The sequence below is a fragment of the Malaclemys terrapin genome, chromosome 8 (assembly GCF_027887155.1).
Source record: "Malaclemys terrapin pileata isolate rMalTer1 chromosome 8, rMalTer1.hap1, whole genome shotgun sequence".
NCBI lineage: Eukaryota > Metazoa > Chordata > Testudines > Emydidae > Malaclemys > Malaclemys terrapin.
The window spans coordinates 39,714,093-39,734,715 of NC_071512.1; the positions used below are offsets into that span (position 1 = coordinate 39,714,093).

General features: G+C 53.4%; 1 protein-coding gene across 3 annotated transcripts in view; it reads left to right on the top strand.

Moving 5' to 3' along the window:
- PCDH1 (protocadherin 1) overlaps positions 1-20,623 on the top strand; it is a 152,151-nt gene that overhangs the window by 53,851 nt on the left and 77,677 nt on the right. For all 3 annotated transcript variants that reach the window (XR_008445853.1, XR_008445854.1, XM_054036511.1), the window contains exon 4: positions 19,158-19,377. Coding sequence is in view for 1 of the 3 variants with exons in the window: in XM_054036511.1 (XP_053892486.1) it covers positions 19,158-19,377 (220 nt within the window). In the remaining 2 variants the exon portion in view is untranslated. The remainder of the gene's footprint in view (positions 1-19,157; positions 19,378-20,623) is intronic.

Consider the following 20,623-nt stretch of genomic DNA (forward strand, 5'->3'; position numbering starts at 1 on the left):
TAAGAAGGATTTAATGAATTAATCTGAAATTGACTAGTATCAGAGGGGTAGCCGTGTTAGTCTGGATCTGTAAAAAGCAACAGAGAGTCCTGTGGCACCTTTAAGACTAACGGATGTATTGGAGCATAAGCTTTCGTGGGTGAATGCCCACTTCGTCGGATGCATGTAATGGAAATTTCCAGGGGCAGGTATAAATATGCTGGCAAGAATCAGTCTGAAGATAACGAGGTTAGCTCAATCAGGGAGGGTGAGGTCCTCTGCTAGCAGTTGAAGTGTGAACACCAAGGGAGGAGAAACTGTTTTTGTAGTTGGCTAGCCATTCACAGAGCCTGATCTGATGGTGTCAAATTTGCAAATGAACTGAAGCTCAGCAATTTCTCTTTGGAGTCTGGTCCTGAAGTTTTTTTTGCTGTAAGATGGCTACCTTTACATCTGCTATTGTGTGGCCAGGGAGGTTGAAGTGTTCTACAGGTTTTTGTATATTGCCATTCCTGATATCTGACTTATGTCCATTTATCCTTTTATGTAGTGACCGTCCAGTTTGGCCAATGTACATAGCAGAGGGGCATTGCTGGCACATGATGGCATATATAACATTGGTGGACGTGCAGATGAATGAACCGGTGATGTTGTAGCTGATCTGGTTAGGTCCTGTGATGGTGTTGTTGGTGTAGATATGTGGGCAGAGTTGGCATCGAGGTTTGTTGCATGGATTTGTTCCTGAGTTAGAGTTGTTATGGTGCGGTGTGTGGTTGCTGGTGAGAATATGCTTAAGGTTGGCAGGTTGTCTGTGGGCGAGGACTGGCCTGCCTCCCAAGGTCTGTGAAAGAGAGGGATCATTGTCCAGGATGGGTTGTAGATCACTGATGATGCGTTGGAGAGGTTTAAGCTGAAGACTGTAAGTGATGGCCAGTGTAGTTCTGTTGGTTTCTTTCTTGGGCTTGTCTTGTAGCAGGAGGCTTCTGGGTACACGTCTGGCTCTGTTGATTTGTTTCCTTATTTCCTTGTGTGGGTATCGTAGTTTTCAGAATGTTTGGTGAAGATCTTGTAGGTGTTGGTCTCTGTCTGAGGGGTTGGAGCAGATGCGGTTGTATCTCAGTGCTTGGCTGTAGATGATGGATCGTGTGGTGTGTCCGGGGTGGAAGCTGGAGGCATGAAGGTACACATAGCGGTCGGTGGGTTTTCGGTATAGGGTGGTGTTAACGTGACCATCACTTATTTGTACTGTGGTGTCTAGGAAGTGGACCTCCCGTGTAGATTGGTCCAGGCTGAGGTTGATGGTGGGGTGGAAGCTGTTGAAATCGTGGTGGAATTCTTCCCAAGGAACCCTTGTTGCTTTTTACTGAAATTGACTGGATCACCATTGTGGCCGCTATATCCACTGTTTTGATATTCTGTACATTTGGCTTAGAGTTTCAGTACTGTAAGCTAGTGCATTGTAGTAGCTGATGGAGAAGCTGGAGATTTTGGCAACTTGCTAGGGGTAGTTGGTACTTTTGGCATCTGGGGAGGCATCAGAATTAATTGGCAGTTGTCAGACAAGCACATTAGCTGATGTTTCTGCTATAATAGTTGACATTTGAACTATCATAATTAGGTTTAAGAGTTAACCCTGCTTTGGATTAATGGGGCAGTTCACACTTGCCTGAACTGTTGTTCCAGGCTGCCTCTCTTCACCAGTTGGGGAGAAACCAACACCCACACCTGGGCCAGAGGCACCTGACCAGCGGTTGCCATGATCCCTTCCTCTCTGCTTCTCAGAACCAAGAAGACTGGAGATTTCACCAGCAGGGCTGAAGGTGTGAGAACCCCACCCCAGCCACACAGTCAGGCCAAGATGTGGTGAGGCAAACCCAGCCTCAGCACACAACTCACAGGACCCACTCTCTCCGTAAGGCTCAAGTGACTTTGAGGTGAGTCAGGTGACTCAGCCCAAGGCTCAGGTGACTTTGAGTAGGGGCTGTCAGGTGTGGGGTGGGGTAAGTGCCCTCTGAAGTGAAATTGTGTCATTCAGTGGGATAGGGCCAGGGGTTTCTGAGGTGAGAAATGGTGTTAGTCCTGAGGGCTGTGAAAAGAGATGGTGTCAGTTTGCGGGAGATCCCCAAGGGGAGAGTTGGTGTCAGTGGAAAGGAATCTGAGCTGTGAGATTGTGTCAGATGGGAAGTTAGGAATTGGGCAAGCCTGGTGACACTTGTCGGTGCCCTACTATGGAGGGCTCTGGTTGAGAGATGGTGTCAGTTGTGGAAGGGGCAGCTCTGAGCTGAGTGGTAATGTCAATCAAGGGGGTTCTGAGCTAAGATATGGAGCCAACTTGGGGAGACACCAGAGGTGAGGAGATGTTCTGAGTTGGTGTTGGGGCTGTGAGGTGAGAGATTGTGTCAGTCAGGGATCAGGTATACTAGGGACTCCTCTTCACTGTACTCTGATGTGAAGGATTGCACAGTGGGCACAGCATGTCAGTTATCCATTGGTGCCAGAGGGAGGGATCTGAATTAAGAGATGTCATTTGGGAATTGTTCTGAGGTGAGAGTTGGTATCAGTAGGAGGATTGCTCTGAGCTGAAAGTTAGGTTATGTCTACACCAGTGGTTCTCAACGAGGGATCCCTGGGAGGCCGTGAGCAGGGTTCAGGGGGTCCACCACGCAGGGCCAGCATTAGACTCACTTGGGCCCAAGGCAGAAAGCCAAAGCCCCACCACATGGAACTGAAGCCAAAGCCTGAGCAATGTAGCTTTACAGCGCCCCCTGTGGCATGGGGCCCCAGGCAATTGCCCTGCTTGCTACTCCCTAACGCTGGCCCTGGCTTTTATATGCAGAAACCAGTTATTGTGACATAGGTGGGCCTTGGAGATTTTAAACCATGTTGGGTGGGCCTCTGAAAGAAAAAGGTTGAGAACCCCTGGGCTACACTACAGCATAAGTTGACATAAGTTATGTGGCTCAGGGGTGTGAATGAGCGACATAACTTATATTGACTTAAGCGCCAGTGTGCAGCTTCTCCTGCTGACATAGCTACTGCCGCTTGCAAGGCTGCAGTAGTTAAGCTGACAGGACTGCTCTCTCCTGTCGTTTTGAGCGGCTACACTAGTAGGGTTACCATATTTCAACAATCAAAAAAGAGGACGGGAGTAGCCCCGGCCTAGCCCCGCCCCTGTCCTGCTCTAGCCCCGCCCCTGCCCCTTCCACTCCCTCCCACTTCCTGCCCCCTCAGAACTCCCAACCCTCCCCCCCACGCCTTGTCCCCTGACTGCCCCCTCCTGGGACCCCTGCCCCTAACTGCCCCCCAGGACTCCACCCCCTACCTAAGCCTCCCTGCTCCTTGTCCCCTGACTGCCCCCTCCTGAGACCTTCCCCACATCCTAACTGGCCCCCTAGGACTCTACCCGCTACCTGTCCCCTGACTGCCCCAACCCTTATCCACACCCCCACCCCCAGACAGACCCCTGGGACTCCCACGCCCCATCCAACCACTCCCCACCCCCTGACAGCCCCCCCCAAAACTCCCGACCCATCTAAACCCCTCTGCTCCCTGTCCCCTGACTGCTCCGATCCCTCTCCCCACTCCTGCCCCCTGACAGCCCCCCCCAGAACTCCCAAACACCCCCTCGCTCCTTGTCCCCTGACTGCCCCCTCCTGGGACCCCTGCTCCTAACTGCCCTCCAGAACCCCACCCCCTACCTAAGCCTCCCTGTGCCTTGTCCCCTAACTGCCCCCTCCTGAGACCTTCCCCACCTGTACTCTGACTGCCCAAAACCTTACACCCCCAACCCCCAGACAGCCCCCCCGAACGCCTGACCCATCCAACCCTGCTCCCTGTCTCTTGACTACCCCCCCAGAACCTCCCTGCCGCTTCTCTGACCCCCGGCCCCCTTACTGTGCTGCAGAGCAGCGCGCTCGGCAGCGGGGGAGGGGAGCAGGGTCGGAGCTCCAGACTGCCGGAGGCCGAGGCGACGGCCAGCGATCTGTGAATGCAGGGCGGGGGGAGGGAGGGGGAGGAGGGGAGTGGTCTCAAGTTGCAGGGGAGAGGAGGGGGGAAGTGAAGGAAGGGCTCTGGCTGCCGGAGCCCGTGCGAGTGGCACCGTCTGGCCGGCTGCCCTGTAAGCTCCACACGCTCTGCATGGGGGGCGGGGGAAGTCCGGACATTGACAAATTCCCCCCGGACGCTATTTTTAACTGAAAAAAGCCGGACATGTCCGGGGGAATCCGGACGAATGGTAACCCTATCCACTAGAGAGCGTATAGCAGCACAGTTGCATTGGTGTCAGTTGGGGGCTGCTCTGAGGTGAGAGTTGGTGTCAATCAGAGGGTTGTTCTGAGGTGAGAGTTGACATCAGTTGGGGGCTTGCAGTGTGGTCAGAGTTGGTGTAAATTGGGGGGGTGCTGTAAGGTGAAACTTGGTATCTATCAGGTGGGGTGGTTTTTCAGGTGAGAGTTACCAGTGTTCCCTCTAATTTTTTACGTCCATTCGCGGAATGAATTTTGTTATGTGCACCATATGGAGTTGATGTGTGACACATCACCTTCATATTGGTGCACATAACAAAATTCATGTGGTGGGGGTGGGGCTGAGGGGTTCGAAGTGTGGGAGAGGACTTAGGGCTGGGGCAGAGGGTTGGGGTGTGTGGGGGGGGTGAGGTGCCTCTCCCCAGCTGTGGCAGCTCCGAGGGGGCTGGGCTGGGCCGAGGGAGGGGCTCCTCTCCCCGGCAGCTTTGGCGGGCCTGGGCCGGGCTGGGCTGAGGGAAGAGCTCCTCTCCCCCAGCCACGGCAAGTCTGGGGCAGGTCTGTGTTGGGGCCAGCAGGGAGGGGCACCTCTCCCTGCCGCTGCAGGTCCGTACTGAGGCCAGCGAGGAGGGGCACCTCTCCCCGTCGCAGCAGGTCCATGCTGGGGAAGAGGAATCTCTACTAGGGTTACCATATTTTGTGCCTCCAAAAGGAGGACACTCCATGGGGCTCCGGCCCCGCCCCCACCCCGCCCCCACCCCCACCCCAAGCCCGCCCCTTCCCCAAAGTCTCCGCCCCCTCCCCTGCTTCCCGCGAACATTTGATTCGCAGGAAGCCTGAAGCAGGTAAGGGGGATGTGGGGATTTTGTCACCCAGTCACCCAGTTTTGTGAGATTCCCTTTGTAACAATTTGCAGTTTGCTTTCGTTTGCAAAGTTTCCCACTTCACTGTTTACCAGTTTTTCTAGATCATTTATGAAGATGTTGAACAGCACTGGTCCCACTACAGATTCCTGGGGGACACCACTATTTACCTTTCTTCATTCTGAAAACTGACCATTTATTCCTACCTTTTGGTTCCTGTCTTTTAGGCTCATAAGAGGACTTCCCTCTTATCCCATGACCCCCCTTACTTTGCTTAAGAGCCTTTGGCGAGGGTTTTCTGAAAGTCCAAGTACAGTATATCCACTGGTCCACATGCTTGTTGCCATCTCAAAGAATTCTGATAGATCCCTTGGGGAGGGATAGCTCAGCGGTTTGAGCATTGGCCTGCTAAATCCAGGGTTATGAGCCCAATCCTTGAGGGGAGGCCACTTAGGGATCTGGGGCAAAAATCAGTACTTGGTCCTGCTAGTGAAGGCAGGGGGCTGGACTTGATGACCTTTCAAGGTCCCTTCCAGTTCTAGGAGATAGGATATCTCCATCAATGAGTCATGATTTCCCTTTACAAAAGCTGTGTTGATTCTTCCCCGACTAATTGTGTTTATCTATTTCTCTGATCTATTTCCATGCCCCCAAAGCTGCAGACTTTAACCAAAAACTGCTCAGCCAGTCACTTATCTCCAGCACCCAGACACCCAGCTCCCAATGGGATCCAAACCCCAAATAAATCTGGTTTACTCTGTATAAAGCTTATTCAGGGTAAACTCATAAATTGTCCGCCCTCTATAACACTGATAGAGATGCACAGCTGTTTGCTCCCCAAGGTATTAATCACTTACTCTGGGTTAATTAATAAACAAAAGTGATTTTATTAAGTATAAAAAGTAGGATTTAAGTGGTTTTAAGTAATAACAGACAGAACAAAGTAAGTTACCAAGCAAAATAAAACAAAACACGCAAGTCTAAGCCTAACACATTTAAGAAACTGAATACAAATAAATCTCACCCTCAGAGATGTTCCAATAAGCTTCTTTCACAGACTAGACTCCTTCTTAGTCTGGGCCCAATCCATTCCCCTGGTACAGTTCTTATTAGTTCCAGCTCAGGTGATAACTAGAGGATTTCTCATGACTGGCAGTCCCCTTTGTTCTGTTTCACCCACTTTTATATCTTTGGCACAAGGGGGGAATCTTTTGTCTGTCTCTCTGGGTTCCTACCCTTCCTTCTAAATGGAAAAGCACCAGGTTTAAGATGGATTCCAGTATCATGTGACATGTTCACATGTCCTGTGAGACTTCATTACTCAGGGCTGGCACCAGGGACACAGGAAGGCTTACAAGTAAACAGAGCCATTTACAACCAATTGTCCTAGTTAACAGGAGCCATCAAGATTCCAAGCCACCATTAATGGACCACACGTTGCATAGTTACAATAGGACTTTAGAGTAATACTTCATATTTCTAGCTTTCAGATACAAGAATGATACATTCATACAAATAGGATTGTGATCCGCGTCGGCCCACCTACCCGTTATGGGGCGGTGGGGAGCTACGAGGTCACTGTCCGGCTTGGGTCACGCCTCCGTCAGCGGGGAATTAGTGGCGGGGCGGCCGCCAGCCAGAGTCAGTGGCGCACCCCTCAGGCAGGGGAGCGCCGGCAAAGGTCAGTAGCGCGCCCCTCAGGCAGGGGGGCGCCGGCAAAGGTCAGTAGCGTGCCCCTCAGGCAGGGGTGCCGGCAAAGGTCCCGGCGTGGCTCGGCCGGGTAGGGGAACGCAGGCCCACCTTACACCACTGCGTTCCAGCCCAGGGCCCTGGCAGTGGCAGGACGAGGGTCCCGCCACTGGATCAGCGGCATCCTTCCGCAATACAGACTCACCACTGTGCAGCTCTGTCCCTGGGCTACTTCCTACCCGATTGCTCGTCCGAATCCCTCTGGTCCCGCCGGTGCGTTGGGGTAGTCCGCTGTGGCAGCTCCAGCTCCCCCTCAGGCTCAGGCTCCTCCAGCTCCTCTGGGTACTCGGCTGCTGGCAGCTCCAGCTCCCCCTCCGGCTCCTCCAGTTCCTCTGGGTACTCGGCAGCGGGCAGTCCTGGCAGCCCCAGTCCGTCCTCCAGATGAGGTCTCCATTGGTCCAGGGCCTCCCCTGGCGTGGCAGCAGGGTCTGAAGGGAGCAGCCCGCAGTCTGCGTCTGCCTCCCTCCCTGGTGCTGCCCTAACTGAGCTAAGGGCCCCGCCCTTTATACTTCCTGTTCCACCCCTCCCCTTCCGGGGGGTAGAGCGAGCTTGGGCTGGCCCCGCCCACTCAGGCTGAGGGAAAGGCCCTTTACCCTCAGGTTCGGAGGGCTGCCACCCTGGCTCCCTACTTACTCCACCCGTCAAATCCAGCTCCTGAACCTCGGAGCTGGCGTCCCCAGCCTCCCCCAGACGGGAGAAAAAGTCCGCATTGGCGTTGTCCCGTCCCGCCTGATGGCGGATCATGAAGGCGTAGGTTTGTAGCGTAAGATACCACCGCTGAAGACGGGCATTCGCGTCCTTCATCCTGTTGAGCCACTTCAGGGGTGCATGATCTGTAACCAGTATAAAGGGGACCCCGAGGAGGTAGTAGCGGAGAGCATCAACCGCCCACTTAACATCTAGGGCCTCCTTCTCCAGGACGGAGTAGTTCCGCTCCCGGGGGAACAGTTTCCGACTGATGTAAACAATAGGATGCTCCTCCCCGTCCACCTCCTGCGAGAGGACCGCCCCAAGCCCCACGCCGGAGGCATCGGTCTGGACAATGAAGTCACGATCGAAGTCCGGGCTGAAGAGTACGGGCTCGCTACACAGGCGGTCCTTGACAGTTTGAAAGGCCCTCTCGCAGTCGTCAGACCAGCACACTCTGTGGGGGCTATCTTTGGTCAGGAGTTCTGTCAGAGGGGCCGTAATGGTTGCAAAGTGGGGTACGAACCACCGGTAATAGCCGGCTAGGCCCAAGAATTGACGCACCTGCCTCTTCGTGGTTGGCGCCTGATATTCCTGGAGTGCTTGAACCTTCCCGATGAGGGGGCGTACCTGTCCCCGCCCCAGGGTGTACCCCAGATAAGTGGTTTCTTCCCGCCCGATTCGGCATTTCTTGGGATTGGCTGTGAGGCCGGCGGCGCGGAGGTCCCTGAGGACAGCCGCCACTTGGTTGAGATGTTCCTCCCAGTTACTGCCATAGATGACCACATCATCCAGGTAGGCGGCGGCGTACTTGGTGTGAGGTTGCAAAAGCCGATCCATCAAGCGCTGGAAGGTTGCTGGGGCCCCATGGAGGCAGAAAGGCATCCGAGTAAACTGGTACAGGCCTGAAGGGGTGGCAAACGCGGTCTTCTCCTTGGATCGGGGCTCCAAGGGGATCTGCCAGTACCCCTTGGTGAGATCTAAGGTGGTGATATAGCAGGCTTCTCCCAGCCAGTCAAGGAGCTCATCGACGCGGGGCATTGGATACGCATCAAACTTTGAAATGGCGTTGACTCTCCGAAAGTCAATACAAAACCGCCGACTCCCATCTGGCTTCGGAACGAGGACGACGGGGCTCCGCCACTCACTCTGGGAATGCTCTATAACACCCAGTTCCAACATGGCCTGGACTTCCTCCTCCACAGCCTCTCGCATTCGCCTAGGCAATGGCCGGGTCGTCTCTCGGACCACCACCCCGGGGTCGGTCTGGATTGCATGGTAGGTGAGCATAGTCTGTCCGGGCTTTGTGGTGAAGGTCCTGGGGAATGCCTTCACTAAGCAGAGGGCCTGTTCCCGCTGCTCAGCCATGAGCGTCTCGGCTAGCTGGGGTTCCCCATTATCAGGGTCTTCGGGGGGTTGTGGCCCAAGGTCTGGTTCAGGTGGGTACGGGGCAATTAGTAGTCCTTCCCCTTCCCGCCAGGGTTTTAAAAGGATTTACATGATAAATCTGCTTTCCCTTTCGGTGATCAGGCTGCTGGATTTCGTAATTGACAGGCCCCACTTGGCGAAGGACTTAATACGGGCCCTGCCAGCGGGCAAAAAGCTTTGATTCCTCCGAGGGGAGCAGGAGGAGAACTCGGTCCCCGGGGGCAAATAATCGGACCTGGGTGTCCCGATTATATTGCTGCTCCTGGCCCCTTTGGGCCGTGTTTAAGTTTTCCCTCGCGAGTTCACCCGCCCGGGCCAGCCGCTCCTGCAGCTGCAGGACGTATTGTAAAAGGCCCTGCGTTGAGGATGGTGTATGTTCCCAAGTTTCTTTCAGGAGGTCCATCACTCTGCGGGGCCGTCGCCCATAGAGGAACTCAAATGGAGAGAACTTCGTGGAAGCCTGTGGAACTTCCCGAACCACCAGTAGTAAAGGGGGAAGTAGTTGATCCCACTGACGGAGGTCCTGGGTGGGGAAGTGTCGCAACATTCCCTTCAGGGTTTGATTAAAACGTTCGACTAACCCATCCGTCTGGGGATGGTAAACTGAGACCTGCAGTTTCTTAATCCCCAGCAGGGCACATACTTGATGGAACAACTTAGAGGTGAAGTTGGTCCCTTGGTCAGTAAGTAACTCTCGAGGGAGGCCTACCCTGGCGAAGATCTTCACGAGTTCTGCCGCGATAGTGCGGGCAGTGATATTCCTTAAGGGGATAGCCTCAGGGAAGCGGGTGGCGTAGTCCATCAAGACAAGGATATACTGGTAGCCCGCCTGACTTTTCGGGAAGGGTCCGACCAGGTCCATCGCTACTCGTTCAAACGGAACGCCCACTATTTGCAATGGAACCAGGGGGGCTTTCCGGACCCCGGCCGGGGCGGCGCATTGGCAGTCTGGGCATGACCCACAGTAATCCTTCACCTTGCGGTGGATGCCGGGCCAGAAGAACTTGGCCAGGACCCTAGCCGCGGTTTTCTCCGGTCCTAAATGGCCTGCGGCTGGGATGTCATGGGCTAGCTTTAGGACCGCCCGTCGATGAATGCGGGGAACCACGAGTTGGGTCCGGACCTCTTGAGTTTGAGGGTCCCGCTCCACGCGGTAGAGACGATCCTGATCAAGTTCAAATCTAGGCCATTGGGTCGCCCGCTGGGCCTCCATGACCTTCCCCTCTACCCGTGCCAGCTGTTCATAGGCAAACCGGAGCGTAGGGTCCTCCCTTTGGTCTCGGCTAAAGTCCCTAATGTCCACAGGGAGGCCCCCTGTCTCCTGGCCTTCCTGCCCGAGTGAGAGGGATGGGTCAACGCCGGGGTCGGGGCTCCGCCTGGGGCCTGGGTCTGTCGCAGAGGGGGCTCCCTCGAAAGCCTCTTCCGGAGATAGGGACCGGAGCACCTCGACGAATTCTGGCCAGTCCCGGCCCAGGATGATTGAGTAGGCAAGGGATGGGGCCACAGCCACGTTCATTAACTGAGTTGCCCCGTCTACCGTGAGAGGGACCTGCACCGTGGGGTACGGTTTCACATGTCCATGTATGCACTGTATCCGTACCTCCCCGATGATCTGCTCGGTGTCCGGGAGGAGGGACTGGCGGACAAGAGTCTGCCCACAGCCCGAATCAATTAGACCCACAACAGGTGTCCCGGCGATGCTCATGGGGGCCGTCAGTTTGGCCGTGGAAGGCGGGCGGGCCCGGCGCTCCCCGGTGTACACCTGGCCAAAATCGCATTCCATCGCCGTACAATCTCGTTGCAGGTAGCCGTACTCCCCACACCGAAAGCAAGGTCCCACCTCTGTGCGCCCCGGCCGTGCAGGGTCACCCGGGTGGCCGCGGGGTTGGCCGGGGCCCAATGGACGGGCCAAACGTCCGGATGGTGCGGGTTGTGGGGCCTCGGGCCGTCGGGGAAAAGTCGTGCCGCCGCCGTTTGGTCGTCGGGCTCGAGCTGGCACATTGACTTTGAGGGTGGACCCCCTTTCCGGCTTCTGAGCGCCGGGTCCAGAGCTTGGGGGTTGGGCTGTCGGTCCTATTGGGGCCTCGGCCTCTAGAAAGTCCTCCATAAGTGTGACCGCTGCAGTTTGAGGTTGGTGCCGCAACACCCACGCCCTCCCTGGAGTCGGAAGGATGTGGACGAATTGCTCGAGGATGATCTGTTCTGTCACCTCAGCCACAGTGCGACGCTCGGGTTGTAGCCATCGGCACGCTGCATCCTTTAATTCCTGTGCCACGGCCCGGGGTCGGGCACCCGGGGGGTAAAGTTTTCCCCGAAACCGTCGCCGAAAAGTCTCCGGGGTGATGTCGAAGGCATCCAGGATAGCCGCTTTTACTCTGGCGTAAACACGGGCTTCATCGTCTGGTAGCCCCGGTAAGCCTTCTGGGCCGTCCCCGTTAGATAGGGGGCAAGCAGGGTTGCCCATTGGTCCGGCGCCCAACCAGCTACTGCAGCAACCCGCTCGAAGGTCACCAGATAAGCCTCTGGGTCATCCTCAGGCCCCATCTTGGCCAGACAGATTGGTGGAGCAGGAAGGTTGGGGTTGGTCACCCCGCCCGGCTGGGCTCCACCGGGGCTCGGCCACAGGGTGGCAAGTTGCTGGAAACATTGGGTCTGTTGTTTGCGGTGCTGGGCCCCCAAGGTTTGAAGCAACTGCTGCTGGTGGGTCCCCAGCTGCTGTATGAGTTGTTGCTGCTGCTGCTGCTGAGTCTTGGCCAGCACCTTGATGAGCCGTTCCATCTCCATCTTCCGTTTAGGGGCTGTCACTGCCTCCTTGCTCTAATCCCGGCAGGGATAGGGGGCGCTGCCCACATTCTCCACCACTTGTGATCCACGTCGGCCCACCTACCCGCTAGGGGGCGGTGGGGAGCTACGAGGTCACTGGCCGGCTTGGGTCATGCCTCCGTCAGCGGGGAATTAGCGGTGGGGCGGCCTCCAGCCAGAGTCAGTGGCGCGCCCCTCAGGCAGGGGAGCGCCGGCAAAGGTCAGTAGCGCGCCCCTCAGGCAGGGGAGCGCCGGCAAAGGTCAGTAGCGCGCCCCTTAGGCAGGGGAGCTCCGGCAAAGGTCAGTAGCGCACCCCTCAGGCAGGGGCGCCGGCAAAGGTCCCGGCGTGGCTCGGCCGGGTAGGGGAACGCAGGCCCACCCTACACCACTGCGTTCCAGCCCAGGGCCCTGGCAGTGGCAGGACGAGGGTCCCGCCACTGGATCAGCGGCGTCCTGCCGCAATACAGACTCACCACTGTGCAGCTCTGTCCCTGGGCTACTTCCTACCTGATTGCTCGTCCGAATCCCTCTGGTCCCACCGGTGCGTCGGGGTAGTCCGCTGTTGGCAGCTCCAGCTCCCCCTCAGGCTCAGGCTCCTCCAGCTCCTCTGGGTACTCGGCTGCTGGCAGCTCCAGCTCCCCCTCCGGCTCCTCCAGTTCCTCTGGGTACTCGGCAGTGGGCAGTCCTGGCAGCCCCAGTCCGTCCTCCAGATGAGGTCTCCATTGGTCCAGGGCCTCCCCTGGCATGGCAGCAGGGTCTGAAGGGAGCAGCCCGCAGTCTGCGTCTGCCTCCCTCCCTGGTGCTGCCCTAACTGAGCTAAGGGCCCCGCCCTTTATACTTCCTGTTCAACCCCTCCCCTTCTGGGGGGTGGAGTGAGCTTGGGCTGGCCCCGCCCACTCAGGCTGAGGGAAAGGCCCTTTACCCTCAGGTTCGGAGGGCAGCCACCCTGGCTCCCTACAAGGATGAACACACTCAGTAGATTATAAACTTTGTAATGATACCTTACAAGAGATCTTTTGCATAAAGCATATTCCAGTTATATTATATTTACACTCATAAGCATACTTCCATAAAACATATGGAGTGCAACGTCACACAGACATTATGGATTGCAGTGCAGTTCCTAACTGAAGAAGACTCGCATGCGCCCGACATTCTGTGTGATATGGATAGGAGCAACTTTAGATTGCTTTTGGCATTCACAGAGCAGGTGCACCTGGTAGACCGTCACTTTTGGGCTTGGGAAACAAGCACTGAATGGTGGGATCGTATTATCATGTAAGTGTGGGATGATGAGCAGTGGCTACAGAACTTTTGGATGCGGAAAGCTACCTTCCTGGAACTGTGTGTGGAGCTCGCCCCAGACCTGCGGTGCAAGGACACCAGAATGAGAGCTGCCCTCTCGGTAGAGAAGCATGTGGCAATCACTGTGTGGAAGCTGGCAACTCCAGACTCGTGCCAGTCGGTCACAAATCAATTTGGAGTGAGGAATTCAACGGTTGGAGCTGCGTTAATGCAAGTGTATAGGGTAATATATTGCATCCTGCTACGAAGGACCGTGACTCTGGGAAATGTGCGTGAAATAGAAATGGGTTTGCAGAAATGGGTTTCCCTAACTGTGGAGGGGCCATAGATAGCACACATATTCCAATTTTGGCACCAGACCACCTTGTGATGGAGTACATCAATAGGAAGGGGTACTTCTCCATGGTGCTGCAGGCGCTTGTGTATCACCGTGGGTGTTTCACTGACATCAACGTGGGGTGGTCTGGGAAGGTGCATGTATCTTCAGGAACACCAGCCTGTACAGAAAGCTTCAAGTGGGGACTTTCTTTCCTAACCAGAAGATTACAGTGTGGGGTGTTAAATGCCCATAGTGATTCTGGGGAACCCTGCCTACCCCTTATAGCTATGGCTCATGAAACCTTATGCAGGATATCTGGACATCAGTAAGGAGCAGTTCAATAGCAGGCTCAGTAGGTGCCGGATGACAGTTGAATGTGCCTTAGGAAGATTAAAGGTGTGCTGGTGATGCCTTTATGGCAGGTTGGACCTCACTGAGGATAATATTCCTATGGTCATAGTTGCGTGCTATACGTTGCATAATCTCTGACAAGCTAAGGGTGAAAGGTTTGCTCAAGGGTGGAGTGTGGAGGCAGACCACTTGGCTGCTGATTTTGAGCAGCCAGATACCAGGGTTGTCAGTGGAGCCCAAAGGGGAGCTATTTGAATCAGGGAGGCTTTGAGGCAGCACTTTGACAATGACCGCCCATGTAGTTTTCCTAGGGGGCAATGGTGACATTTGGGGCCTTATATTCCTGTAATAAAGTGATTAAAATGCCTGTGCATGTATTGGCAATGCCTGCAATCTCACCTTGTAGAAAAAAAATAAAGATGATTTACCATTATAAAAGTTTGCTTTTATTGCACAAGAAACCACATACACAAACACACATATGCTTGGTGGGGAAGGGCAGACTTTCACAGCTATGTGTAGGTCCAGCTATCGCTGTAAAAGTTGTCCCAGAGGGTGGAGTTAAGGGGAAACCGAGAAGTTCTGGAAGGTGGAAAGGAATGTTCTGGCGGAGTTTGGGGTGGGGAGCATTGAAAAGAGTTCTGAATTTGCTGCAGTGGGGGTTGAGCACTAATCTGCTCAGTGCACATTATTAAGGACTTCAGCATCTGTGTTTGCTCCTCCATTACTTTAATCATCCGCTCAGTAGTGTCCTTAACAAATGCGTGATTCTCTTTTCTGTCCTGTTGTTTAGCTTTTTTCTGCATTGGAGCACTGCAGGACCTCACAGAACATGTCTTCTTTGCTGTGTCTTGGGTGCATTCTTATCTGGTGGAGACGCTCAGCCGAGATGTGTGGGGTGTTCCTTGAAAGCCACATCTGGTGAAGCATAGGGGACAATGCACAGAAGCAGGATTGTTAAATTCACACATAGCATTGAAACATTTCTGTTAAATACACCTTTTGCAACATTGCCATCACTTTCTCACTGACCCTAGCCAGGCACATATCTCTGCAAACACCCAAAGCATGGTGAGTGTTGGCGGGGGAGGAGGAGGATGGGGTGCTCCACATGGGGAAAAAAGCACACACTCTTTGCAAGGGTTGTGGTGCAGCATTCTAGGGAACAAATTCTAAAATTCTCCCACACTTTTCCACAGGCAGGTGTAATTCTAGCAGATATCTCACTGCTAAGGATAAGCAGGGAAACGAGGGCACATCTACTCCATGCTTGTGGCTTCCGCCCTGCTCCCTATGCTGCTTGCCTGTGTGTCACTTTGGTTCCTGCACAAGTGATTGCTGAATGGCCCTGGAAAGTTTCCTACAATGGGGGAAGTAACAAAGCTGCTCTGCCACGGAACCTTTGGCAGTGGATTACTGAGTACCTCCAGGAAACTTTTCTGAAGATCTCTCTGGAGGATTCCCGTGAGATCTCAGCGTGCATCAGCATCTTGTTCCACTGTACTGATTAGCTACACAGGGTAATGTCCAGTTCACAGAAACACAGCCAGCCTCCCACATTTCTTCTATGAACCCACCTCCACACTACACAAGCCACCACCACTTACCAGGAGTCTCATCTCCTGCTTCTTGCTTGCTGGAGAGCAACTGCTGAGACTGGCTAGAAACCTCTGGAGTGGAGAACAGTTCCTGGCTGCCTGCCGCACCGGGCGACCCCGCCGGGAGCTGCACATCCTCATTTAACTCCACGTCTTCATCAATAACTTCATTCTCTGGGGTAGGTCTCTTTTCGCCGCCTCCGTGCCCTCCGAAGTATCCACAGAGCTGTTGGCGATCGAGGTGGGGTCGTCACCAAGGATAGCATCCAGCTCCTTATAGAACCAGCAGGTCTTAGGTGAAGCACCTGAGCGATGGTTTGCCTCCCTCGCCTTATGGTACGCCTGCCTCAGCTCCTTTATCTTCGCTCTGCACTGCAGCATGTCCCAATCATAGCCCTTTTCACACAAGCCTCAAGAAATCTGCCCGTAGGTATCCTAATTCCTACAGCTCAAGTGCAGCTGGCACTGCATAGCCTCCTCTCCCCATATACGGAGCAGATCCAACAGCTCTGCAGTGGTCCAAGCGTTTGCTGCAATAACCCACCATGGTCACCTGGGAAGATGTGATGCGACCTCTCCACGCTGAGCAAACAGGAAATGGAATTTCAAAAATTCCCAGGGCTTCTAAGGGGAAGGGGCGGATGGTTGTTTATCTGGCTGCAGGGCAGTGGAGTTCAAACTGCTGACCAGAGCAGTCAGGATGGGCATTGTGGGACACCTCCTGGAGGCCAATTAAAGCGATGAAACGAAAGGTGGTGTCTACACTTGCACTTTGTCAACAAAATTGTAGAGGAAAAAGATGTAAATTTCTTGTGAGGGTGGATGTATTTTATCACCAAAACCAGGCATTTCCCCCAATAAGCGTCGCCTTGCAGTGTACACATTCACTGTTTGAGTCGACAAACAGCAGTTTTGATGACATAACTTAGTAGTGTAGACAAGGCCTATGTGTCGGTGGCAGAGTTGCGCTAAATTGAGAATTGGTGTCAATCAGGGCGGGTATTCTGAAGTGAGAGCTGGTATCAGGGCCGGCTCCAGGGTTTTGGCCGCCCCAGGCAGCCAAAAAAAAAAAAAAAAAAGCCGCGATCGCGATCTGCTGTGACAATTCAGCAGAAGGTCCTTCGCTCCCAGTGGGAGTGAGGGACCGTCCGCCGAATTGCTGCCGAATAGCTGGATGTGCTGCCCCTCTCCCAAGCAGCCGCCCCAAGCACCTGCTTGCCAAGCTGGTGCCTGGAACCGGCCCTGGCTGGTATAGATCGGAGTGGGGGTTGCAATGAGGTCAGATTTGGTATGAATGAGGGTGTTGTGCTTAGGTGACAGGTGTTATCAATCTGGAGGAGCACGCTGAAGTAAGAATTGGTATCAGTGGCTGAGGTTACACTGAGATCAGAGTTGGAATCAGTGGGGACGAGGTTGCGCTGAGGTGAGAGTTGGTGACAATCAGGGGGTTGCTCTGAGGAAAGAGCTGATATTGATTGGGGGTTGTGTTGAGGGGAAAGTTGGTATCAATCAAGGGGGTTGTATTGACGTGAGAGGTGGTATCAATGGGGGGGGGCACTTTGCTGTGAGATTTTTTTGTATTGGTGGGAGGTTGTGCTGAGGTGATAGTTTTAATGATCCGGGGATTGCTCTGAGCTGAGAGTTGGTGTCAGTTGGGGTTAATCTGAGGTGAGAGTTGGTACCAATTGGGATTGTGTGTTACTCTGGTGTGATAGTTGATGTCAGCTGGGTGTGTGTTCTCTGAGGTAATAGTTCGTATCAATTATAGAGGTTGCTCAGTGATCAGAGTTCCTGTCAACTGTGGGGAGAACTGGTGTCAATCAAGGGGGTTGCAATGAGGTGAGAGTTTGAATCATTGGGGGTTGTGCTGGGATGAGAGTTGGTATCAGTCTGGTGTGGTTTTTCTGAGATGAGAGTTAATATCAATCGGAGGGTTGCTCTGAAATGAAAGTTGGTGTCAATCAGGGGCCTGCTGTAAGGTGAGAGGTGGTGTAAATCAGAAGGGCTGCTCTGAGGTCAGAGTTAGTATCAGTGTGGGGGAGGTTCTCTTAAGATGAGAGTTAATGTCAAATGCGGGGTGGGATAAATGAGAGAGGTTTCTCTGAGTTGAGAGTTGGTATTAATCGGGAAGTTGCTCCAAGGTCAGAGTTGGTATAAATCCTGGGATTTCTCTCAGGTGACAGTTGCTATCAATCAGGGGGTAGCTCTGAGGTTAGAGTTGGTATCAATTGGGGTGTGGGGGAATTGGACTGATGTGATAGTTTGAATCAATCAAGGTGATTGTGCTGAGGTGAGAGGTGGTATCAGTCTGTGCCCTCTGATGTGAATGTTGGTATAAATTGGGGGGTTACTCTGAGGTGAGAGTTGGTGTCAGCTGGGGGTTTCACTGAGGTGAGAGTTAGAATCAATCAAAGGGATTGTGTTGAGGTGAGAACTGGTGCCCTTTGATTTGAGTGTTGGTATCGGGAGGATTGCACTGAGGTGAGGGTTGGTATTAATCGCAGGGTTGCTCTAAGGTAAGAGGTATCAATAGTGGGGCTTGGACTGAAGTAAGAGTTGGTATCAGTTGGGGGACTTTGAGGTGAGTGTTGGTGTCAGTGGGGATTGAGGTAAGAGATTAGTAAATATTTCCAACATCCAGAATTGGGACACTGGGGAGGGCGTTGAGTTACTATAAAGAATTCTTTCCCAGGTGTCTGGCTGGTGGGTTGCATCCACACACTCAGAGTCTAACTGATCCTCATATTTGAGGTGAGGAAGGAGTGTTTCCCTAGGTCAGATTGGCAGAGACCCTGGGTTTTTTTTTTTTGCCTTCCTTGTATCATAGGGCACCCTTAACTTGCAGGTTTGAAATAGAGTAAATGATGGATTCTCTGTCACTTGAAGTCTTCAAATTAAGATTTGAGGACTTCCAGAGATTATGGTCCTATCACAGGAGTGGGTGGGTGAGGTTCTGTGGCCTATGAAGTGAAGGAGGTCAGACTATATGATCATAATAGTCCTTTCTGGTCTTAAACTCTATGAGTCTATGTCAATCGGGGTCTCTGAGATGAGAGATGGTTTTAGTCGAGGGGAGACCTCTGAGGTTAGAGGTGGTGTCAGTTGTGAATGGGACTCAGAAGTGTGAGATTATGTCAGCTGGGAAGTCAAAGATCAGGCAGTTCTGGGACCCTGTTTTGCGGAACTCTGCTGGGGTTCCTCTGAATTGGAGATTGTGTCTGTTGTGGAAGCAGTTGGCTCTGAGATGAGAGTTGGTGTAATGTAATTCCTGTGGGGGACCGTGAGATCAGAGATCATGTTAGCTGGGGGACTACTAGTCAGGAAGCATTCTGAGGTAAGAGATTATGTCAATTGGGGGTTCTCTGAGGTGATATGGTAGTAAGGGAGAATGGGGGGTGATTCCATGGAGCTCTGAAATAGGAGATGATGTCTGTTGGGTGATGGAGTGTTTCTGAAGTTAGAGAGATGGTGTAAATTGGAGGGTGGACTCTGAGGTGAGAGATGATGTTTGTTGGGAGGGGAAATTTCTTTGGTGAGAACTGGAAAGACCCCTGAGGTGAGAGATGGTGTCAGTCAAGGGGAGACACCTGAGATGAGGGGAGGTGACACTTGTTGTTGGGAGGGGGTAAGGTTACTCTGAGGTTGGCGATGTTGTCCATTGGGGGGGCTCATGAAATGAGAGATTTTTTCAGTTGACAGGGCTTAGGGTCAAGAGAAAGCTGTGATTCTTTGTCCTCTGTGCTCTGCTGGGGAGATCAGGTTTCATAACCAGTCCTGATCACTCCCTGTCGGTGGCTGGTATCACCTCTTATCTCTTTTCTTTTTTTCTTTGCAGTTACCTCATCGCCGAGTGACATTCTCTGCAGCTAATCAGGCACAGGACTTGCAGGACCCCTCACAACATAGTTACTATGACAGCGGGCTAGAAGAGTCAGAAACTCCCAGCAGCAAGTCATCATCAGGGCCCCGAATTGGGCCACTAGCTCTGCCTGAGGATCATTATGAGCGCACCACACCCGATGGTAGTATTGGGGAGATGGAGCACCCTGAAAACGGTAAGAGAGCCTGCTGCATGCATGTCAGACTCCTTCCTGCAGATTGTCTTGGTGCAGGCACTTCAAAGACTCACAAATCTGCATCCCATGGAAGAGGGATAGGTTGGGGGGTTAGTAGCCATATTGGGACAGACTTGGACAGCGTGAGGCAGGGAGGCCAGAGAAAGTCACAGTTCTGATGGCAAGAGACGACCAAGGATGAGAAAGGGCTCAGCAAGATGGTCACTGGAGAGGAAGAAAGGAGAAAACAGGACCTGGGAGGTAAGAATAGAGGAGTCAAAGGGATGACTGGGGCTGACATGGCACAGGAAGGAGGGGAACCAGAAGGCTCTGATTTGAGTTGTCAGCAGAACATCCTGGAGGATAGTTGAAGGGGAGATCTGGGCTACAGTTTGCGACTGAGCTCTTGGGCAAATCACAGCTTTTTGTGTCTTGGAACAAAGGTCAGGGGAGAGTCTAGACTAGCATGTACAATAGTGTTATATGTTAAAACTGGATTTGAAACTCTTGTTTAAACAGACCCAGAGGAGCAGCTGGGGTAGAAACAAGATGGAGGGGAGAGGGCCTAGGGGATTCCTTGGTGTAGAGATGGATATTGAAGCCATGGGAGCCTTCGTAGTGGCAGAGAGGGAGAATACAAAAGGACCAACCTTGGGATAGCAAGAGACATTGGAAGAAGAGGAGACATGGTGCAGCATGATTGTGGCAAACCCATAACAGCCTAACTCTTTTTTATGGCCCCATCAAAAATGTCTCTTCGTTCCCATTGCAGATCATCTGCCTCTTCTCCACTTCAGCCATGGCTTGGACACTGTTTTTGCCCCTTCCAGTGCCAGGGATCTGTCTGTCTCCCCTCAACTAATCACTTCTGTCAGGCTAAGTTGCCTCCTCCTGCCCAGGCTCTGGCCATGTGCCCAATACCTTCCCTCCTCTACCTTCTGCATTCTGACATTGAGGAGTTTTCCTCTGAAACGAGGCCTCTCATTAAGTGGGCTGCAGAGGAATCTTTGGGGAAGAGCAGGGCATCAAAATTGTTGCTGTGAATTTTCCCTAGTGTTGGGAGAGATGGAAATAAGCAGGGGTTCCCTCACTTGGGACAGAGTAGATAAAGAGCGGCTGCATCAGCACATTACTGGGCACTTGCTGTGGCCGGAGCCTGCAGCGGGGCTCAGGCAGCCTGGGGGAAAGCCACTGGACCTCTACACTGGGAATACTCATAGTGCGATGGGAATTGCATGGTGGCAAA